Source organism: Monodon monoceros, unplaced genomic scaffold (genome assembly GCF_005190385.1).
Source record: "Monodon monoceros isolate NGI ecotype Baffin Bay Population unplaced genomic scaffold, NGI_Narwhal_1 Super_Scaffold_5, whole genome shotgun sequence".
NCBI classification, from domain to species: domain Eukaryota; kingdom Metazoa; phylum Chordata; class Mammalia; order Artiodactyla; family Monodontidae; genus Monodon; species Monodon monoceros.
Genome location: NW_021703782.1, coordinates 100,317,548 through 100,341,667, shown reverse-complemented (window position 1 = coordinate 100,341,667; position 24,120 = coordinate 100,317,548). Strand labels below are relative to the sequence as shown.

The window sequence follows — 24,120 nt, the reverse complement described above, 5'->3', positions numbered from 1 at the left end:
GGGGTCCTGTGTGCGACAGGACACTCCCTGGGGTTGCGTTCTCCCAGACCTGGGGGCTCAGAGCCAGGAGTGGGGGAAGGGATGCAGAGTGGACACTGGAGACTGGCAGCTGGGGGAGCCTTGGTCATGGATGTGAAGGAGACTTGGAAGCAATCCTTGCTGCGTCTTTGGGGGATGAAAGCAAAGAGTTACCATGGAAACCATCTCACAACAACCCACTCCAGTTGGAACTCATGGAGGTTCCCTGAATAAGGATTCTCATCTCTTTAGAATGCAGTTTCTTAGCCACATCTACACCTCCAAAGGGTGTGTGTGTGTGTGTGTGAATAAGCCTGCCTCTCTCTTCTCCAGGCTTTTGCACATTGCCAGTTCCTCTGCCTGAACACCCTTTCCCTTCCCCACCTTCACTTTTGCCTGGCGCTCTCTTGCTGATTCACTAAGAGTAGGTAAAGGAGTCTTCTCCCCTGGGAAGCCTTCCCTGAACAGCCCCCCATGTCTGCTCAGGGACCCCTCTGGTCCCACAATGCCCCACGCTGGCTTCCCTCTGCCCCTGCACGGGTCCTGCTGGGCTGTAATCTCTGGGTCTTGCGTCCATGAGTTCCTCAAATGCAGGACTGGGTCTTGTCCATCTCCGCATCCCCAGCACAGGCAGGGACCTGGCACACAGAGAGACCCAGAAAATGCTTGTTGAATGAAAAGAATGAGGGACAGAACAGCCACTTCTGCGGAAGGGTTTGGAACCCTGCCAAGTCTTCCTTGCTCATCTCGCAAAACCAAACTGCTGTCAGAGCTGGCAGGTCTCTCAGAGGTACATCCAAGAACCGGCAGCGTGGGCACCACCGACCGGGGGAGTTTGTTAGACATGCAGCTTCCCAGGCCCCACGCCAGACCCACTGAGTCAGAATCTGCCTTGTAAAAAGATGCCCACGGGCTTCCCTGGTGGCGCAGTGGTTAAGAACCCGCCTGCCAATGCAAGAGACACGGGTTCATGCCCTGGCCCGGGAAGATCCCACATGCCACAGAGCAACTAAGCCCGTGCGCCACAACTACTGAGCCTGCGCTCTAGAGCCCGCGAGGCACAACTACTGAGCCCATGTGCCACAACTATTGAAGCCTGGGCGCCTAGAGCCCGTGCTCCACAACAAGAGAAGCCACCACAATGAGAAGCCCACGCACCGCAACAAAGAGTAGCCCCCGCTTGCCGCAACTAGAGAAAGCCTGTGCACAGCAACGAAGATCCAACGCAGCCAAAAATAAATAAATAAATAAATTTATATATATTAAAAAAAAAGATGCCCAGGTGATTCACACGCACATCACAGGGTGAGAAGCATGCTCTGTGGACTCCACCTCCCATTTTATAGACAGGGAAACAGCTGGCAGAGGGGAGGGCCTTGCAAGGCAGTGGCAGGGTTGGGACTTCAAGCCCAGTGACCTTCTCCCAAGTGCCATGCTCCTACCCCCCGCCCCACCTTCATCCCACCCCTCCTGGCATGCACCACCTTTCTGGTTGACTTGGCCTCAGATGTTAGACCCTTCCTTTTTCACCTCGAGGTCTTTGCAAGGAGCTCATACTCCCCCTGGTGGAAGGAGAAAGGGATGGGCTGGCCTGAGTGACCTGGACATTTGTCTCTGGGTTTAACATTAAGGATTAGAGTTGGGGGGTTGGAGGGAGGGGGACACAGAGAGGGGGCAGCGTGAGGCAGAGGCTAAGAGTGTGAGGGCAGGGCTGGGCTAAGACACTTGCTTTGGAGAAGGCTGAGTTCACGCTGGCTTCGGCACGTCCTAGGTGTGCAGTCTGGGGCCATCTGATCATATTCTCTGAGCCTCCGTTTTCTCATCTGCAAAATGGGGAGAGTAAATAATGGTGCCCACCTCATGGGCCGTTGTGAGGATTCCAAGGGATGATGTTGGGAAAGCTCTTAGAACAGAGTTAGGGGACCAAGGTGGCAGGAGAGCCTGCCTGATGTAGACTCTTGTGAGCCCCTCCCTTTCTCCCTGCCCAGGGCCCAGCTAAGCCCTGCACCTCGCCCCTCTCACCCTCCCACCCCTGCAAGGAGGCTCTTAGAGACCACCCAGGCTACCCCTCCCTTCCCAGGGGGAGATGGAGGCCCAGTAAAAGGAGGCTATAGAAATATCCACTCCCAGATGGACCTGGAGATTATCATACTAAGTGAAGTAAGTCAGACAGAGAAAGACAATAACATATGATTTCACTTATGCGGAATCTTTAAAAAATGATACAAATGAACTCATTTACAAAACAGAAACAGGCTCACAGACTTGGAAAACAAACTTATGGTTACCAAAGGGGAAAGGGAGGGGGAAGGGATAAACTGGGAGTTTGGGATTGACATATACATACTATATTTAAAATAGATAACCAGCAAGGACCCACTGTATAGCACAGGGAACTCTGCTCAGTATTGTGTAAGAACATAAATGGGAAAAGAATTTGAAAAAGAAGACATACATGGATATGTATAACTGAATCACATTGCTGTATATCTGAAACTAACACAACTATACTCCAATATAAAATAATTTTTTTAAAAGTAAAATAAAAATAAAAACAAAGAAGAAATATCCATTCCCACTGGTCGGGGCCGGGGCTGTGGTGGAGAGGTGGTCCAGGCCCTGTCCCTGATGCCTGGAATCTGAAAGGTTGAATTCTGGAGGGGGAGTGACTTTGGGGGGACAGGAAGCCAGGAAAAACACATGCTTTGCAGTCAGACAGATCAGGTTCAAATCTGGCTCAGCCACAGACCAGCTGGATGAACCTGAGCAAGTGACTTTGCAGCTCTGGGCTTCAGTTTCCTCACCTGGGAACATCCTTCCAGGACTGTTGTGAGGTTTACAGGAGATGGTGTTAAGCACTCAACACCCACCCAGAAGGCCCCAGGGTCGCTGTTGAAACTGACGCGGAGCAGCTGGGAGGCCAAGGGAAGGAACCCAGTCATACCACAGCAGCTACCACCCCTGAGCACAGGGCGGTAGGGTCTCTGGGTCCTTCCTGGGCAAGGCTGTGGTATCAGGATGAGGGAGCGTGGTGGGCAAAGACCAGTAACCAGGTTGAAACATGGTCTTGGGTTAAGAAAGGGTGCCCTGGGCTGGGGTCTGCTTTCAACAGTGCCAGCTTCCAAGACTGGTTGTCTGATGGTCAGGTTGGCACAGGTCAGGGGCTGTCAACCTCCCCAGTTGGGTCTTAACTGGGAACCATTCTGACGTCTGCCTCACCTACAGTCCCGTCAAAGGGAGGTCCCCCCAGGTGATCAAGGGTGAGCCCCGGCTCCAAGGAAATCCTCTGCAGGTTTTTTTAGTGACCTGGCTTGAAAAGATGAGCTGGACCAAACCGGCTGTCCCCCTGAGTTCTGGAACTGACCAACAAAGGGAAGAGGGAGTTAGCAGGTAAGGTGACCAACCCTTCTGACTTGCCAAGAACTTTCCTGATTTGGGCACCGAAAGTTCTGCATCCCAGGAAACAGACACTGCAGTGGGAGCAAATGCTAAAGAAACGTGAGCAATGCTATGAATATTGATCACAGCTACTGCTTCTTGAGCGTCTACTGTGTACCAGGTTCTGTGCTAAGAAGTTTTTCTTTTTAAGATTTTTAAAAAACTTTTCTAAACATTTATTTTTAATTTGCCATTTGAACCATTTTTACGTGTAAATTCAGGGCCTTTAAGTACATTCACAGGGTTGTGCAACTATAACCACTAACCACTTCCAGAATTTGTTATCATTCCAAGCAGCAACTCTATTCCCATTCAACAGTAACTCCTCATTTCTTCCGCCGCCTGACCCCTGATGACCTCTATTCTACTTTCTGTCTCTATTGCCTATTCTAGGTACCTCACTTAAGTGGAATCATACGATATTTGTCCTTTTGTGTCTGGCCTATTTCACTTAGCATAGTTTTTCCAAGGTTCATCCATGTTGTCATATGTCAGAATTCCAGCCCTTTTTAATTGAGGCTGAATAATATTCCATCGTATGGATATACCATGTTTTGTCTATCCATTTTTTGTTGGACTTGGGTTGTTTTCGCCTTTTTTTTTTTTTTTGCTGTACGTGGGCCTCTCACCGCTGTGGCCTCTCCCGCTGCGGAGCACAGGCCCCGGACGCGCAGGCCCAGCGGCCACGGCCCACGGGCCCAGCTGCTCTGCGGCACGTGGGATCCTCCCGGACCAGGGCACGAACCCACGTCCCCTGCATCGGCAGGCGGACTCCCAACCACTGCGCCACCAGGGAAGCCCCTGTTTTCGCCTTTTGATTATTGTGAATGATGCTGCTATGAACGTTGGTGTACAAATATCTCTCCCTGATTTCAATTGTTTGGGGTATATCCCTAGGACTGTAACTGCTGGGTCATATGGTGATTCGATATTTGCCTTTTTAAGGGGCCACCAGCTGGTTTTCCACAGCAGCTTGTGCTAAGCATTCTTAGTGCCTTAGCTCTGGCAGCGCCACCCAAAAGGCTGGCCCTGCTATCGGCCCAGGTTCCTAGGGCAGGACATTGAGATTCAGACAGATGAAGTAAAGTGTCCCATGTCCCTCAGCTAAGAAGCAGAAAGCCAGGGTTCAAACTCACCCTGAATGACTCCCTGAGCCCATGTGGCCCAGCTCTGGGTTGGCCTGGGTCTCCAGATCATCAGCGGAGGGGCTGCCACAGAAAGGGGAGGGAAGATGCCCGCAGCTCTGCAGGGCCTGCCTCAGCCCTCACCAGCCCCCTGGCTCTAGCTCCTGGAAGGCCACTGATACGGCGCTTTCTGTATGGAACATGTCTGTCTTCGCCCAGCATTCTCTTTTTTGGCCATTAGACAACCCCATCTCCCCCATTTTCCTTAAGGAGCTCCTAAAATTTCAGTCGAAGTGATTGGATTGGTTAGAAGTAGGCAGGAGGCCCAGACCTAGCCAATCAGTATAATCCTTTCCTACTGGCCATGGTGATTGGTTCAGAGATGGTCATGTGACTTAACACTGGCCCAGTGAGACCTGAAGCTGTTCAGAACTATGGTTAGAGCTGATGCGAAGAGAGAAACTTTCTGTTCCCTGGGATGCCAGAGGGTGGCTTTGAGCCAGGCATGCTGCAGCCATCTTATTCCCTCAGGGGCCACCTTCCTGAGACCGGAGCCAGCCGGGAGGGAAGCAGATGGGGGTACAAGACTGAGTTTTAGTGCCAGTGTTTGAGTCTCTGGGTCCAGATGTACCTGATGTCAGTTCTGAACCAATTATCTCCTCCTCTTCCTTTTTTTTTTTTTTTTTGCTTGGGGTTTTTGTCATTTGCATCTCAAAGAGCCCTGATTTGGTTGATCTTGGGGTGTCAAGAGATTCTCAGCTCCCTGGCCACACCACCTGTGTTTGCGTCATAAACCTCCCTTTCTGTGAGCTGGTCTGGGGAGATATCTGTTTGTTTCAACCAATTCAGCCAGAGGGAAACAGAGGGGCCCTCCGCACAGCCTGGAAGGGACCCGGGACCCAAGAACCTGACTCAGTGGTTATAGGGCTGGGACCCTCGGTGGAGCCTGGCCCAGCATCCAGGGGGCAAGGCTACCTAGTCAGGGTCCCCAGAGGCATCCACTCCAGGGAGGAGCCCTGGAGCCAGGGATGCTGAAAGGCAGGGGAGCGGGACTCGGTTTCTCTCACAAGCTGAAGGGCTTAGGAGGGAGATTTAATCTCCTGGAGGAGAGACCAGGAACAAGGCTACCACAGGGAGCCCAAGCTCAAAGTACTCACAGCCTGCCTGTAATCAAACCCTACTGAGGGGAACTAACTTGCCTGACAGTTGAAACCTCTCCAGGGGCCAGGGCAGGTCAGTGTGGTCTTGGCGCCAGCGGAAGATCTGTCCTGTCTTCAGATCAGGCGTGATGCCCGGTGAAGTGGCTCATGGGGGAAGCCAGCACCAAGGACATCACTCATCTTCGCTCTGTCTTCTTCCCGTGGTACCCCTCACCCAGCCTGGGAGCAACTTATTCCTATCACAGTACCAAAGTCATTCTCCTCCTGAGAGACTGGTTCGTCTTCATTCCCAGACCGGGGATTGTGCAAGTGGCCACAGTTCCCTTTTTGTGACCTCCATAGCAAGTCTATAGTGATGAGGGAACCCAGCCCCTCACATCAACAGAACCCCGTGCCTCAGATCCCAAAAGTTAAAGCTCACCTAACAGAAATACCCTTAATGTTTACACCTTCTCAGTTACACTCCCTTTGTTTTTTTTGAAAGAAGACTGCCTTTTCAAAATGTATATCTGGATCTTTTTTCATGTGAATAAATTACTCTGTTTACAGTGACTCTCCTTGTTTTCAAAATATATACCTTGAATACTTCTCAAATCCACATTATAAGGGTCTCCCCCTGCCCTGTGCATTCCAACATGATTTCTGGAAAGATGCAACGAGTGTGTGTGTGTGTGTGTGTTCCGTGCATGAAATCGTGGACTGTACCCATGTATAAAGAACCTGTAAAGCTGATGGGGTGAGAACTAAATGATTGATCACTCAGCCGTGGCTACAAGATGCTCCCCTCATTTCTTTGTGCCTTGAGTAGATGATAAAAGCCATCTACAAAATTTCCTGAGTCTCTGGTGTTATTCCGCAACAGTGAATCTTTATGGTCAGTATTTTAGCTTCATTTCTGCCTCCTTTGTGTTCCCATCTTTGTGTTTCTTTCTTCTTTTTCCACACTCTAATTTTCTGCTCTGGTTGTATATTATGCACCCTTGGAAGCTCCCCGAAATCCTTTCTGCAGCAAGGCAGGGAGCAAATCAACCAGCCAGCCCACCTACAACCAGACAGCTGGACTCCTGAACCTGTCCCTTTGTTCTTCCAGCATCAGCCAGCAGGTGGCAGTAAGGTGCTCCCAAACGTCATACCAGGGCTGGGGAGGGCATCCTCAGGTATTAAGTGGGCAGTGGCCGCAGATGGAGACCTTGGGGACTGTAGAGAGAAGGCGCTGAGGTAGAAGGCAGCTGAGAAACAACAGCATCTACTGCATTATCTCTTTTTTGTTTGTTTGTCTGTGCCGCACGGCTTTCAGGATCTTAGTTCCCCAAGCGGGGATCGAAGCCGTGCCCCCTGCAGTGGAAGCACGACGTCCTAACCACTGGACCGCCAGGGAATTTCCACATCTAATGCATTAATTAGCTCCAGGCTAGGATGATCCTCAGGCCTCCTGGGCTAATTAATGTCAGGTCAGTATTCTAGGTCAATGTCAGGAGTAGGGGAGAGACTAGATCGAATGTGCTCAGTGCTTGGTACGTAGTAGGTGCTCAGGAAATGTTGGGACCTTCCTTCCCCCTATTGTCCTAGAGGAGTGGGTGGCTTTGCTCCTTCATGGACCAGGGTCTGGGGCCCAACCTAGGACTATGCTCTCTCCACTGCATTTCTCCCACCATGTCATGAGCCCCTCTCTCTGCAGGACAGACCTCTGTCGGACAGGGCCAACCCTTCTGTTGTAGCTGCTCTCTCCGTGATGGGATTCCAGGGGTGGAAAGAGATGGTAGGAATGGATGCAGCTTGTCCCACTTCCCCTTGTCCTCTGGCTCTTCTTCTCCCAGAAGGGGAAGCCAGTGGGAAGGGCACTTTGTCAGGAGCCTGCGCCACCCCAGCAGCGACCTTCAGTGGAAAGAACAACAGACAGAGCCTGAAAATCTGTGTTGGCAGCTCCTGCTCTGGTTAAGAGCCTGGACTTTGATGTCAGGCAGACCTCAGACCTGGCATCTAAACACTGCTGCTTACAGACTTTCTAACCTTGAGCAAATCACCTATCCTCTCCAAGCCTCAGTTTCCTCATCTGTAAAACAGGCAGGGTAATACCTACCTCATAGAATAGTTATGAGAATCCAATGAATTAATGCATGTAAGGTGCTCAGCCTGACATCTGGTTCTAGCCAATGCTGCCCATCACTATCGCTACCTTTTGTGAAGTCACCTGGGGCAAGCAACTTGGTCCCACCGAGCCTTGGTTTCCTTATTCACAAAATAGGGCTATGGATAACCTCCTCCCTGGGTTGTTGGGAGGATTAAGGGAGTCAGCAAGGGTATAGTCCCTTAGACAGTGACCAGCAGCCAGATGATGCCCTCTCGTTGTGTGCTGAATTGGAATTCTAAGACTCTGGGGCTGGAAGGAGCACTTATTTAATCCCTTTACAACATCTCCTCTACCTAGGTGCCTTATGTCTGCTTGAATGCTTCCAGTGATGGGGGACTCATCACCTCTGAGGAGCGTGCCCCTTCTTGCTCTGTTCAGCTCTGGCTATGACAACACCCTTCTTTATGTAGGGCTAAGATTCATCTCCCAGTAGTTTTCCAGCCGAGAGTTGAACGTATTCCAAACCTTAATTTCCCATCACTAACCCTGGGGGCAGTCACTAACTCTTCACTTCCCTTCCCCATGACTTCTGCTAAATGGATTAGTCCTCTGGCCTCTGCAAAATTAGATTCTGCATCTGGCCAGCAGGGGAGGGCAGGAATGCAGGGGAGGGGGAGGGGTGCAGCTGAAGTTTTCCTGCCTTTTAGGAGGGCAGTTAACTGCTTCCATGCCAGGGCTAGGATTGTCATGCAAAGCTGGTGATCAGCATTAGAGGCTGCTTCTGCGGGGATGGGTGATGTCCACATTCGTGTTCTGTTCATCGAGCCACTGTACATGATGTGGCTGCCTGGCGTGGCTACTCTGTCATGGTCAGAGCAGCACCCACTGGCCGCAGATGGGGAAACTGAGGCTCAGAGGATAAGTGGCCAAATGGGGAGCTCTGCCTGTAGTTCATTCATTCATTCATTCAAATGTTCTTTGAGCCCTTACTGGGTACCAGGGCCTGTGCTGGGTGCTAGGGATACTGCAATGAATGAAACAAAGATAGGATTTTGCGCGAGGCTAGTGGTAAAGGTAAATAAAGAGGGAGACACAGAGGAGGAAATAATTTATTCTCCCAGCAAGCTGGAAGGATGGCTTGTTCATCCATCCATCTCTCCAACCATCCAGCCAGCCAGCCAGCCCACCAACATGTATTGAGGGTCTAAAATCAGGGGTCCCCAGAATCCAGAGGTGCCCAGCATCAGGACCCAGTGACAGATCTAGACATCAGTTACTTTTGCTGTGCAGCATCCTCTCTTTGCTTGGGGCAATAGTATCCTGATTTGGCTTTGGGGGACCTTGTGCCCCTACCCACGTGTTTCACAGTAGCAAACTCCATCTCCCGTCTTGGGGGTGAAACCCATCACCTACTCTAAGCCCAACAGTGCTTTCCATGATTCCTGCCATGTCGATCAGTTCAGGGATTGACCGTATGTCAGGCTCATCGGGACCAACAGATCTCAATCCCAGGGCTTTGATTTGAGATATAGAGGAAGAGCACTGTGCCTTCCATTGGACTTGGTGTTGAGGTAATGGGAGCTGCTGGGGGTCACGCCCAGGGAGCTGGAGAACGGAGCCAACCCAGGTGAGGCAGGCAGGGGCCAGCGACATCGTTTGAGTCCTGAATCCATTTATGCCTGAAGCCAGATCTATCCATGATGGAAGCCATTTTTTTCTTTAAGGTTGTCTGGGTTTTGTGTCATTTTCAACAGAAGAGGCCACCTGATTCCAGCACAGTCCCCGTCCTCCCAGCTGACCCTGGGCGGGCATCAGTCTTTGGTTTCTGTTGCCCACTGCCACACCCACAGTGCTGACTCTGACTCCCCACTCTCCAAGATGAAGGATGCCTCTCTCAGCCAGCCTCAGGGAGTCAGGCTTCTCAACCAAGTTCAGTTCATGGCAGCTTAGCTTCCTCCTCTGTTCTCCTCTCTGCCCCAGAACTTGCAACACACCCCCTGTCGCGGAAGTTCCCTTCCTTGGACTGTCCCCTGAGGATCCTGCTTACTGAAGATGCTCCCTGTGTTGGGAAATGGCCCCTCCATTCCCACAAGTCCCTCTCACGAGAAGTCAGCCCACCACCTCCTCCCCTCCCAAAGTTTGCCTCCTAAATACCTCCAGAATCCATCCCGCCTCTTCCCGCTGAGGATACCCTGGCCCAGGTCCCATCCCTTGTTGCCTGGACTGTTGCATCAACCTTCTCCTACTGCTGTCCTGGCCTCCAAGTCATCATCATAAGTGGAGGTCCATCATTCGGGACTTCATAGCTCCAGAGAAAATTCCTTCAGGTGCTTCTTGGGGGTAGGGCATGAAGGAATACTTCTGGCTATTGGCATTCTAGGAGCAGGACAGGGGAAGAGGGCTAGAAGTCCCATCACTCAGGATGCATATCCCTTAATCCCTGTCTCAGTCTTATTCTCTGCTGTGCCTGATATTTGCAAGCCTTTGCAGTTCCTCCACGAAGAAACTAATATTCTTATGCCTGTGGGTGAAGTCATCTTTACCTATAAGACCTGAGGGACACCTGTTCTGTGTCCAAGCTTCCCACCAGACCTGGTCCCTCCATGACCCGGGGCTCTGGGATGTTCAGGACCAACTGTCTGGTTCCCCCTCCTCTCCTCTGCGGGCACGTCAGGTTGTAGCCACGAATTTACATGCTACTTCTCTGTTAGCATCCCATCTTCCAAAGTTTTGTTGAAATCTTCTTTTCTGCTCATGCCTCCTCTCCCAGCTTCTTTGTCATCATGGGCTGGTATATACCTGCTTTTCCCCTTCACTGTCAGTTTGGTGGGGCCTGAGGAGGGACAGGACAGATGCTTGGGTCAATACCATGTCCAAGTGGCTCTCAGTCAAAGTCCTACCGCCCACTCTCTCCTCATCCCTTCCCACCTGGCTTCTGCCCCCAGCCCTCCCCTGAAACACCCCTCATCAGGTCTCTAGGACCAGATCCATAGGACCACTTTCTGTTCTCACATGACTTGATGTCTTGGCAATGTTTGGTACTTTCACATTTGTTCTCTTTCATCTCTGTCCTGCCTTAGCTTCCGGGGCGGGGGGACACGGTGTCACGAAGACACTTCCTGTGTTTCTCCAAACCTCTGTGCAGCCTCTGGATCTACTTTGCTGGCTTCTCTTCCTTCTGCTTCCTCTAAACAATTATTATGTCTCAGGGTTCCCTTCTCAGCCTCCTTTCCTTCTCACCCCATAGGCTTTCCCCGAGCACCTCTTCCATTCCCATGGTCCCAGTGGTTTTGCTCCAAAAGCCGCTCTCTTCCAAGTGCTGACTTCCAGCCCTGGCCTCTCACCTGGACTCCATCACCAGCCGTCTCCTGGACCTCTCTTCTTGGATGTCCTCATGTCGAAAGCTGGCCTTGGCTTCTCCCTCCTCCCAAACATGCCTCACTTCCTAGGAAAGGCCACCATCATCTGTTTAGTTGCCCAGAACTAAAGGTGTCGTCCTTGACTCTCCCGTTTTCTCAATTTGCACACTCGATTGCTCACCAAGGCCCACTGACTCTACCTCTTTAATAAATCCCTCTCTGCCCACCCACTCTTCATCCCTAAAGCTTCTCTTAACTGATCTCCCTGCCCCCTGCATTCCACCATCTCCTGTTAAAATGCAAGTTTCACCACATCATCCCCCTTCTGAAAAGTTTCTAATGGCTCCCCACGACTTAGGTATTAAGTCCAAATAGCCCCCAAGGCTGGAGTTGCCAGATTCAGCATATAAAAATACAGGATGTCCAGTTAAATTTGAATTTCAGATAAACAATCTTTTTTTTTTTTTTTTCAAGTGTACGTATATCCCATATAACACCTGGCATCTGTACCCTTTCCACACCCCAACCTCAACCTCGTTTCTCGCTATGCTGTATTTCACACCTGACATTCAGGACAGACTGAACTGTTTGACCTTGAACTGCCCAGCTGGGTCAGACATTTCCTCATCAAGAGGCTCTTCTTACCTGCTGCTCCCCCAACCAGAAAGGCCATGCTCATCACTGGGGTCCCCTCCCCCAAGAAGCCTCTCTGCTCCCTCCTAATGGATTGGGTTCCTTCCCTGGGTGACCAGAGGCCCCTGTTTCCCTGGATGTCAGCTGGTTTGTCCCATCAGTTTGCTCTTTTTCTCTCTCCCCTGCAGACAAAGAGCCACCGGCAACTCTGCCAATTTCCCCACCCACATCTGGCCCAGCCCGCATGGCTCCACCCAGCTGGAGGCTCCCGTGGGCCTGGAGTGCTGGCCAAGACCCCAGCTTTCTTTCTGGTCTCTTGGCCTGGGTCCCAGTCTGATGGTTCACACTCTCTCCTTGCTTGAGTTCCCATGAAAAGTGGCCTCCACCCGTAGCCCCCTGCCCAGGGCCAGATTACAAGCTGCTGAGACAATGGAGGCTCCAAGCCAAGTTTCCGACGAGCCTGCCATGATATCCCGACAGCATCTGCCTGTGCATCTGGGGGCAGATGCCGGCAGCTGAGGCCACAGAGAGCAGGGCTCCTCTCACACTGGGCATGCCCAGCCCTGATGGGGGTGAAGGGGAGGGAGCTCAGACTTAAAGTTAGGACATTGGGTTTGAATCCCAGCCCTGTATCTTTCTGGCTGCCTGGAGATGGGCCAAATGAGCACACACACACACACCACCTCCCCGCACCTCATTTTCTTGTCTGTAAAGTGGGGATAAAAATGCTTATCTCACAAGATATGCTATCAAAGAAGAGTGCTTAACACACGCAAGAACACGCAGCAGCAAACAGGGTGCTGCTCTGACCTTCACCTGCCTTGCTCAAGGCTGGTGGTGGCAGAACCCCGGGGACCAGAGCTCTCCTGGCAGCTTTCTACTCCCAGCATCACTGACTGGGCATCACTAATTGGTCTCAAGAGGCTTTATTCAGAGAAGAGAGGAAGAGGGTAGTTAGACCCCACTCTCCACCCCCGCACTGGCTCCGCACGGAGGAGACAGCATCTCCACTGTGAATCAACAGCCCAGGTGAGCGCAGGACAGCTGAGGAAGCAAGCTGAAGGTGAGGATGACTAAATAAGGAGGTAGTAGGGCTTCCCTGGTGGCGCAGTGGTTAAGAATCCGCCTGCCGATGCAGGGGACACGGGTTCGAGCCCTGGTCCGGGAAGATCCCACATGCCGCGGAGCAACTAAGCCCGTGCACCACAACTACTGAGTCTGCGTGCTGCAACTACTGAAGCCCGCGTGCCTAGAGCCTGTGCTCCACAAGAGAAGACACCACAATGAGAAGCCCGCGCACTGCAACAAAGAGTAACCCCTGCTCGCCGCAACTAGAGAAAGCCCGCGTGCAGCAACGAAGACCCAGTGCAGCCAAAAATAAATAAATAAATTTATTAAAATAATAATAATAAGGAGGTAGTAAAGGACAGAGGACAAGGCACTGGGGAGGGAGAGCTGGAAAAGCCGGGGCCTCCTCCCTCCTCAAGTTTGTCCCCCTCTGTCCTTCCTCTCTGTCCCTCTTCTCTTCCCGAGCACGCTTCAGACCCCAGCTGCTTCCTCTAAACAATTATTGGGTCAATACCATAATGGGCTGCAGTGCTGGCTATGCTGACCCGGCCTCCGCCTCAATGGGGCAGGTTCCCCTGTAAACATTCTTGGGGCACTTCTCAGTGCTCCGCACTATTTATATCATTTATTTACTGATGTCATTATTTATGTCCCAAATTGAACAAGCAAAGAGAGAAAAGAATGGGAAAAAGAAGGGAACAGAATATCCAAAAACTGTGGGACAATTACAAAAGGTGTAACACATGTGTAATGGAAATCCCTGAAGGAGGAGAAGAGATTTTGGAAGTAAGAATGGCTGAGAATTTTCCAAAATTAATGACAGACTCTCTCTGCCACCCCCTTCCAAACTGTGAGTGCCTCAAGGGCAGAAGTCTGTCAGTTTGCAAGTAACAATAACCAAAACTGTTTAGGATGACATGTATGAAGTGTTTTGTAAAAATTACATATATACACACAGACGTTCAGTTCCAACTCCAATGTGTGGAGACCTCAGGAGAGGACTTCCCTGGTGGTCCAGTGCGGCTAAGACTCCGCGCTCCCAATGCAGGGGGCCCAGGTTCAATCCCTGTAGTCAGGGAACTAGATCCCGCGTGCCACAACTAAGAGTCTGCATGCCACAACTAAGAAGACCGCAGGGAGCTTCCCTGGTGGCGCAGTGGTTGGAAATCCGCCTGCCAATGCAGGGGACACAGGTTCAAGCCCTGGTCTGGGAGGATCCCATATGCAGCGGAGCAACTAAGCCCGTGTGCCACAACTACTGAGCCTGTGCTCTAGAGCCCGCAAGCCACAGCTACTGGGCCTGCGTGCCACAACTGCTGAAGCCCGCGCGCCCTAGAGTCCATGCTCTGCAGCAGGAGAGGCCATCACAATGAGAGGCCTGTGCACCACAATCGTATCACTGCAACTAGAGAAAGCCTGCGCACAGCAACGAAGACCCAACGCAGCCAAAAATAAATAAAATTAATTAACAAAAAATAGAAGAAGACCGCATGCCGCAACGAAGACTAGCGCAGCCAAATAAATAAATATTTTTAAAAGAAAAGAAAAAAAAAAAAGACCTTAGGAGGCATCATTTCCATCCTTACAGGAAGACCAAGCTGGAGAAACTGCAAATCTTAGATCCATCAGAGAATTGAGTTCACAGGGCAAATCCCACCCCCAAAAACTGGAGAAAAAGGAGAAAAAACCAGAATCACAACATGATTAGCCTCCTGGGGGAGCCTCTGGAGCCATAATGGGCAGAAACTCTTCTGATAGTAATTGATGGATTGCTGGAGGCTCAGTGTGGACTGGGTTGAGAGTTTAAAACTCCTAGATAAAATGTGTGTGGGTTTTATCTCCAGGAGCCTACCGGGTCTCACCCTGAAGACGGGACAGAAATCTCCTCTTGCTTCCGGAGGGGGCAGAGGAAGGGTAACCATTTCCAAACACACCCAGATCTTTGTCTGTAACAAAGTTATGCCCCCAAGGAAAACTGCTTAACCATAGTATTATCTGATCTGGGTAGAGGGCAGATTTCTGTATCCCGTGGGGGTGGGGAGTTAAGAAGGTCACAGCGCAGGCACTCAGAACCACTACAAAAATGAAACAGTTGGGATTTAATCTTAAGACTATAGCATGCTTCCCCTCCCCAACGCCATAACACACGTCAACAGGTATAATAACTAGAGTTTATAGAGCTGCAAGACAAAGAAGTTATTTAAGAAAGAATTCTTAGGGAAACCCAAAGACAATAGGAGAAAAAACAGCCTGGAACTAGAAGAAACTGAAGCCTGTGGCACCTACAAGCTGCAGCAAACATTAACAGCCCAGCTCTTAGCCAGGTTAACATAAAACCTCACCCTAAGCCCGATTACCTCAGTTCCTAGTACCAGACACCTCATGGCCAGCTTTCAACAAAACATTACAAGCCCTGCTAAAAGACAAGAAAAAACATAGTATGATGAGACAAAGCAAGCATCTGAATAAGACTCAGATATGATACAGAGCTTAGAATTGTCAGATAAAGAATTTAAAACAACTCTGATTAATATGTTAAGGGGACTAATGGAAAAAGTAGACAACATGCAAGAACAGACAGATCATGTAAGCAGAGGTAGAAACTCTAAGAATCACAAGGAAATGCTAGAAATCAAAACCACTAACAAAAAAGAAGAATGTTTTTGATAGGTTCATTAGTAGACTAGACATAGCCAAAGAAAGAGGCAGTGAGCTTGAAAATATGTCAATAGAAACATCCCAAATTGAAATGCAAAGGGAAAAAACTCTTTGCCACTTTTATTCAACGTAGTGTTGGAAGTCCTAGCCACCACAATCAGACAAGAAAGAGAAATAAAAGGAATTCAAATTGGAAAGAAAGAAATAAAACTGTCACTATTTGCAGATGACATGATACTATACAAAGAAAATCCTAAAGATGCCACCAAAAGACCACTAGAACCACCAATGAATTCAATGAAGTTGCAGGATACAAAATTAATATACAGAAATCTGTTACATTTCTATGTACTAATAACAAACTATCAGAAATAGAAATTAAGAACACAATCCCATTTATAATTGCATCAGAAAGAGTAAAATACCTAGGAATAAATCTAACTAAGGAGATAAAGGACTTGTACTTGGAAAACTATAAGATGACACAAATACAGTAGATGGAAAGATAGATTGTGCTCGTGGATTGAAAGAATTAATATTGTTTAAATGACCAAACTACCGAAGGCAATCTACAGATTCAATGCAATCCCTATCAAAATGCCAAAGGCATTCTTCCACAGAACAAGAACAAATACTACATCAAACTAAAAAGCTTTTGTACATTGAAACAATCTATCAACAAAACAAAAACAAAGCCTACTGAATGGGAGAAGATATTTGCAAATGATATATCTTATAAGGGTTTAATATCTAAAATATACAAAGAACTCATACAACGCAACATCAAAAAAAACAAACAACCTGGGGCTTCCCTGGGGGTCCAGTGGTTAAGAATCTGCATCCCAATGCAGGGGATGTGGGTTCGATCCCTGGTCCGGGAACTAAGATCCCACGTGCCACGGGGCAACGAAGCCCACGCGTCACAACTACTGAGCTCACGCGCTTCAGCTAGAGCCCGTGTACCGCAACCTACAGAGCCCACGCGCCCTGGAGCCCACGTGCCACAACTAGAGAGAAGCCCGCGCATAGCAACGAAAGATCCCTCGTGCTGCAACTAAGACCCAATGCAGCCAAATAAATACTAAAAAAAAAAAAAAAATGGGTAGAGGATCTGAAAAGACATTTTTCCAAAAAAAGACATACAGATAGGCAACAGGCACATGAGAAGATGCTCGAGATCACTAATCATCAGGGAAATGAAAATCAAAACCACAATGAGATGTCACCTCACATCTGTCAGAACGGCTATTATCAAAAAAACAACAAAATAGAAGTGTTGGTGAGGGTGTAGAGAAAAGGGAACCCTTGTGCACTGTTGGTGGGAATGTAAATGTCTAGAGCCAGTCAAAACAATTGTTTCCTAAAGTTGCTTCAGGTAGCTGTTTTCTTCCCTATTGCTTTCAGTGTGGTGACGTTATTCATTTGTCATACTGTTGGGTTCATCTGTTACCGTTTGAATAACTTTGGGTGTTCCCCCTGCATCCTGGTTGCATCTATTTATTTAGTCACCTTTGGGGTATGTGAAATATTGTCATAGCTCTATGAGTCAGAGCTACACAAAAAGAGAAATTCCAATGGTCTTTCTCTTCTCCACCCTGTCTTCGTTTCCCTTTCTTTCTGCCTTGTTCACACCTACCCCCTGTAGATAACCAAGCCCGTTAGCTTCTGGTTTATTCTTACTGTATTCCTTCTGCTCAAATGAGTAGACACATGCGTATTTTATTATGTCCCTTTGAAAAACATCTTTATCTATCTTTTTTTAAAACAAGCTCCGGCCAGTTTTATTAAAGAAAAATTGTGCATGAGTTACTTTACACCAGCCTGTTCCGGCATGCTTCTAATGATATCAGAATCACCTGGATCAATGATAGCAAATGTCCATACTCTGTAGTATTTTCCACATGCTGTGCCCAATTCAATATTATTGCCACTGTAGTGATGGACACCAGTTTTGCCCAACATGGCATAATACTCTATTTCAGATTTCCTCAAGGCTGGGCAGTTGTTGGCAAGGATGACCAGTTTCGCTTTGCCGTGCCGGATTATTTTCAGAGTCCGCTTGTACCCCAGCACGTACTTTCCACTTTTCACAACCAGTTGGAGCCTAGAGTTGATCGACTCCAGTGACATTTTCATCTTCTTTGCGGCCACCATCTTCCTGCCTTAGGTGCGGGACACCCCCAGCCCACTGCAGCCACCAAGATGGCCGGAGAGCAAGAAAAGGCCATATTTATCTTGATAGACATTTCTCCCAAGAAGATACACAGATTGCCAACAAACACATGAAAGGATGCTCAACATCACTAATCATTAGAGAAATGCAAATCAAAACTACAATGAGATATCATCTCACACCAGTCAGAATGGCCATCATCAAAAAATCTACAAACAATAAATGCTGGAGAGGGTGTGGAGAAAAGGGAACCCTCCTGCACTGCTGGTGGGAATGTAAATTGATACAGTCACTATGGAGAACAGTATGGAGGTTCCTCAAAATACTGAAAATAGAACTACCATATGACCCAGCAATCCCACTACTGGGCATATACCCTGAGAAAACCATAATTCAAAAAGAGTCATGTACCAAAATGTTCATTGCAGCTCTATTTACAATAACCTGGAGATGGAAACAACCTAAGTGTCCATCATCGGATGAATGGATAAAGAAGATGTGGCACATATATACAATGGAATATTACTCAGCCATAAAAAGAAACGAAATTGAGTTATTTGTTGTGAGATGGATGGACCTAGAGACTGTCATACAGATTGAAGTAAGTCAGAAAGAGAAAAATAAATACTATATGCTAACACATATATATGGAATCAAAAAAAAAAAAAAAGGTTCTGAAGAACCTAGGGGCAGGACAGGAATAAAGACACAGACATAGAGAATGGACTTGAGGACATGGGGAGGGGGAAGGGTAAGCTGGGATGAAGTGAGAGAGTGGCATGGACATATATACACTACCAAATGTAAAATAGATAGCTAGTGGGAAGCAGCCACATAGCACAGGGAGATCAGCTCGGTGCTTTGTGACCACCTAGAGGGGTGGGATAGGGAGGGTGGGAGGGAGACGCAAGAGGTCGGGGATATATGTATACGTACAGCAGATTCACTTTGTTATACAGCAGCAACTAACACACTATTGTAAAGCAATTATACTCCAATAAAGATGTTAAAAAAAGAAAAAAAACATATTTATCTTGAAAACATTTTGCAAATATTTCTATAAGGTAAATTGCAAGCCTGAGATTTCTGGTGTGTGTTGCATATGTTTCTTAAATTATGCAAATTGCCTCCGCATAGTGGAGTAGGTGCTCAGTGAATATTTGGGGAATGAATGATTTCTTGGCTTGACACTAACACACTGTATGATTTGGGGAAAGTCTCTTCGTGCTTCTGGACTTCAGTTATTACAACTTTGTAGGCAAGGGAAGGCTCTTCCAGCTCTGATGTTATAGCACACCGTGATGAAGGTAGCAAGATGTACAAGCACACCTCGTTTTATTGCGCTTCGCAGACTTTTCTTTTTTTTTAATTTTTTTTAACAAATTGAAGGTTTGTGGCAACCCTGCATCAAGTGTGTCTATCGGTGCCATTTTTCTAACAGCACTTGTTCATTTCGTGTCTTTGTGTCACATTTTGGTGATTCTCCTAAAGTTTCAAACTTCTTCATGATTTTTTTTTTAACATCTTTATTGGAGTATAATTGCTTTACAATGGTGTGTTAGATTCTGCTTTATAACAAAGTGACTCAGTTATACATATACATATGTTCCCATATCCCCTCCCTCTTGCGTCTCCCTCCCTCCCACCCTCCCTATCCCACCCCTCTAGGTGGTCACCAAGCACCGAGTTGTGATCAGTGATCTCTGATGTTACTACCATGACTCTCTGAAGGCTCAGATGATGGTTAGCATTTTAAGCAATAAGTTATTTTTTAACTAACGTACACATTTTTAAAGACATAATGCTATTGCACATGTAATAGACTATGGTATAGTGTAAACATAACTTTTATATGCACTGGCAAAGCAAAAAATGTGTGTGACTCGCTTTATTGCAACGTTGGCTTTATTTCGCGATACAGGCTTTGCTCCAATGATCTGGAACCCAACCCGAAATATCTCCGAGGTCTGCCTGTGTCTTTGGCCTTTTCCCTCCCCGCCTTTCATGATTTCCCCCGCTTCTTGCTACCCCTCTGTTCCATCTCCATAAACAATAACACAAAAACAATAACAACCACAGTAACGATGGCTACAGCTGTTCACTGAGCACTTGCCTCGTGCACTAATCTTCAATCCTCACAAAAACCACCTGTGAGAGGAGCTGTTATGATTCCTATTTTAGGGGTGAGGAATTTGAAGCCAGGGAGGTTTCAGTAACTTGCCTAAGGCTGCATCATTCTAAATTGGGGAGGAAGACTTGAACTCTTAGCTGTCTGACGTCTGAGTGCACGTGGTCGTGCACTTGGCACACGTTTCTCCCTGTCCCCGTGGTGCATTCCTGTAAGCCTGGTTCTTAACAGATCGTTGACCAAATCTCCCATGCGGGGCATTTCCTATTCCTGGTGAATATAAGTGGCTGCTCTACTCGCAGGCCAGTCAAAGCCTTTCTCCTTCATGGCTACTCAGGTCTGTACTGGGCTCTGTGATTTTCCACAGGGGATGTCGACTTGCCTGAACTTATGTTAGCACCCAACTGGTTTTGTTCTTGCAACATTCGTCACATCCCGTGTATTAATTCTTTGGGCCACAGCTTAAGTAGCATCACCCTTGGGTTTTCAGAGGCAATGTGCCCCAAGAGCGTCTTTCTTCTTAGGAACAAAGAGGCTCGCAGCCTGGAAAGCATCCGTGGACCAAAAGGTGGCTCTGACAATGAGGACTTCCAGCCCTGGAAGAGCTGTCAGGAGAGTAGGTCAGGGGAGCAGGACCTGCCTGGCCCCCTGTATGTAACACTCAGTCAGTGTTGCTTCTGTGGCTGGTTCGAGAGGCAGACGATCCCCTTTCTGCACGGGGTGAGGGAGCTTGGTCTCAGCTGCATTTCCTGTGGCTCAAGAGGCCAAGTGCTAAGTGGGGTTTCACTTGTACCTACTATTAGACAATGTCCCCTGGCAAGGCAGTACAGGAAATGCACAAAAGTCCCAGAGATAAGGGGGCTCTCTCAGGACACCTCTTTTTTTTTTTTTATTTAACATCCTTATTGGGGTATAATTGCTTTACAATGGTGTGTTAGTTTCTGCTTTATAACAAAGTGAATCAGTTATACGTATACATATGTTCCCATATCTCTTCCCTCTTGCGTCTCCCTCCCTCCCACCCTCCCTATCCCACCCCTCCAGGGGGTCACAAATCACCGAGCTGATCTCCCTGTGCTATGCGGCTGCTTCCCACACCTCTTTTTGATGATAAATGCTGCCCAGGGCCGCTGCCTCACATAACTCCTGAGGCTCTGTTCATATAGAAGGAAGCAATTCGACTCCAATAAAGATCTGTTAAAAAAAAAAAAGAAAAAAGATTGTACATGAAGTACTAAGAATGCTGCTCCGCTGGTCTCCATGCTGGTAGAGGCCCCGGAAATCCTGCTTCCATTTCCTGAGCCAAAACTGAAGGCTTAGTTTTGCTGAAAATGAGGAAAAGGGAGAATTTTAAGAAACGCTGTGGCCTCCAAATTCTTGCAATTCCTGCATTTTTCAAAAGGTCTTAATGAAAATTAGTACCGAAAAAATTATTTGGAAAAGAAACAAGAGAGAAATGCCCCGATCAGGTCTTTTCAGGAAATTCCAGATTAAATAAAATAGAACAGAGTCCTCTGCTACAGGACTTATCAGAGCCTTTCATATACTGAAGACTCTAAATCCAAGAGGAAGAGAGGGGCTATGTGCGCATCTGGAGCCTGTGCTCCTCAACGGAAGAGGCCGTGACAGTGAGAGGCCCGCGCACCGCGATGAAGAGTGGCCCCCGCTCGCCGCAACTGGAGAAAGCCCTCGCACAGAAACGAAGACCCAACACAGCCAAAATTAAAATAAATAAATAAATAAATTTATTTAAAAAAAAAAAAGAGAGAGGGGCTATGACATTTCTCAAACTTGTTTCACTATAGAATTTCCTTTTCCCTGTTTTTTGAAACTAACGTTTCAGGAAACACATTGGGAAACTCTGGTGTAGGAATGTGTTTTCCCCCCAAAAGTCAACTTTCCTCAAGGATGTGCAGAAAGCATCATTGTCCCCCTCGCGTCCCTCTCAGCTTGAAGCACCGTTCCGTCCCTGAGACGGCCCAGCCCACCAGACCACGGGTCCTGGAATAAACTGTAGTATTTGTTGAATTCCAGTATGAGTGGTTGCTCAGCTTGTCCAGTCTGTGTGGCTGAGATGCCTCAGTTCCCTGCTTAGTGCTGTAGCTCCCAGCCTGAATGGGGCTATCAGGAAACTGCTGTAAAGGGTATGACTCCATAGACTTCTGTTCTAAGCGGGGCTCTGCCCCTCCCCCCCCATACCCTATGATCTACTGTACCTTTTTGCTCAAGCTTTGGCGTTAAACAGAAATGGGTTGTCATTTTGACTCTGCCACTCCCCAGCCATGCGAACTCGGGTGTTGTAAGACCCCTTCTGGGGTCTTAATTATGCCCACATTACCAGACTAGTACTAGATAAAGTATGTGATGAGCTTAGGCCAGTGCTAGGCACACAGTAGGTCTCATAAGTCCTCTTTTGTTGAGTGATCCCAGCTACGCTAATGACTGGCTGTGTGTCCTTGTGCAATGGACTTTTTTTTTTTGACATTGAAAATAGAAATCTCACTTTTATTGACAAGATGGGGCCACAATGGGCAGCTCCACAGAACACAAATAAGCAGTCCCAAGACAAGAGTGTAAAATTACAGCAGACAGGTTAATATTCTTCACCCTCATCTTCTCCCTCAGCGCTATCGGCTCCAACCTCCTCATAATCCTTCTCAAGGGCAGCCATATCCCCACGGGCCTCAGAACACTCTCCTTCCTCCATGCCCTCACCCACGTACCAGTGAACAAAGGCACGCTTGGCATACATCAGGTCAAACTTATGGTCCAGGCGAGCCCAGACCTCAGCGATGGCTGTGGTGTTGCTCGGCATGCACACGGCTCGCTGTACTTTGGCCAGGTCTCCACCAGGTACCACAGTGAGAGGCTAGTAATTAATGCCAACTTTGAAGCCAGTGGGGCACCAGTCCACAAACTGCATGGTATGCTTGGTCTTGATGGTGGTAACGGCAGCATTGACATCTTTGGGAAACATATCACCACTGTACAACAGGCAGCAAGCCAGTGCAATGGACTTCCTGACCCTGAACTTCAGTTTTCTAATTCCTAAGGTAAGAATGATCATGCATATTTCAGCAAGTCATTGGGAAGTTGAACAAGATAACGCGTGCAAATGCTCTTTGGAAGCTATGCAGTCCTGTATAGTTATAGTAACCATGGTAACAACAATGCATGAGTGAAATGTAAAGTTGCTACACCACCAGGAACCCATTCTAAATCCCTGAGGAATTCTGTGTGCTTGGTACTAATTCCTACGGATTGACAACTATTCATCCCACAGATGCTGTGAGCTGCCAACTCTAGGCCAGATTTCAAGCTTAGGCTGGGGATACCTATCAAGAACTGGGAAAAGTATGAGATTTTGCCCTACTTGTGAGCTAACTAGGGTGCCCGCAGAAAACACGAGAGCCTTGGGCCAGAGACAAAGATCTTCATTACTCACGGCATCGCAAATGGCATAAACATCAGCATATTTGCCCCAGTTCCTCTGGCCCCCGGGTCCCACGGCGGAAAGGCTGCCTGATTTAAAAAATAAACAGAGGGCACCTGGTTAAATTTGAATTTTAGATAAATGATAAATACCTTTTTTTAGTATGTCTCAAATATTACATGGGACATACCTATACTAAAAAAGTAGTCATTGGGAATTCCCTGGTGGTCCAGTGGTTAGGACTACATGCTTTCACTGCCGAGGGCCTGAGTTTGATCCCTGGTCAGGGAACTAAGATCCCACAAGCCTCACAGCATGGCCAAGAAAAAAAAAATTTTTTTTTAATTAAAAAAAAAAATGTAGTCATTGTTTATTTGAAACTCAAACTTACAAGGGTGTCCTATATTTTAATAGGCAAGTCTAGACAAGGATGACAGAGATGGGTCCAGCTGGATGCCTCACATGCAGTGGGCTGCAATACAAGAGATGAACACCAAGCTTTTATAGTGGGCAGTAAGCATGCCTGCCCTTTGATTCAGAGAGAAAGACTCTCCATCTTCCAAGGCTGTTTGCTATACAAACATTCTTGAAAAGATAGTCCAAGGCTTCCCTTGTGGCGCAGTGGTTAAGAATCTGCCTGCCAATGCAGGGGACATGGGTTCAAACCCTGGTCCAGGAAGATCCCACATGCTGCGGAGTGACTAAGCCCGAGTGCTGCAACTACTGAGCCTGCGCTCTAGAGCCCGCGAGCCACAACTAATGAAGCCCGTGCGCCTAGAGCCCGTGCTCTGCAACAAGAGAAGCCTCTGCAGTAAGCCTGCGCACCGCAATGAAGAGTAGCCCCTGCTCACCGCAAC

At 48.1% G+C, this 24,120-nt stretch overlaps 1 protein-coding gene across 1 annotated transcript; it reads right to left on the bottom strand.

Moving 5' to 3' along the window:
* Positions 1-17,335: 17,335 nt before the first annotated feature.
* On the bottom strand, positions 17,336-17,689 carry LOC114884701 (60S ribosomal protein L30-like). Its single transcript, XM_029203852.1, has one exon. The coding sequence runs from the start codon at positions 17,681-17,683 to the stop codon at positions 17,336-17,338; it is 348 nt and encodes a 115-aa protein (XP_029059685.1). The 5' UTR covers positions 17,684-17,689.
* Between the last annotated feature and the right edge of the window lie 6,431 nt (positions 17,690-24,120).

Bases quoted from the DNA above. Each gene is read 5' to 3' on its own strand.
- LOC114884701 (XM_029203852.1), bottom strand. From the start codon at position 17,683: ATGGTGGCCGCAAAGAAGATGAAAATGTCACTGGAGTCGATCAACTCT.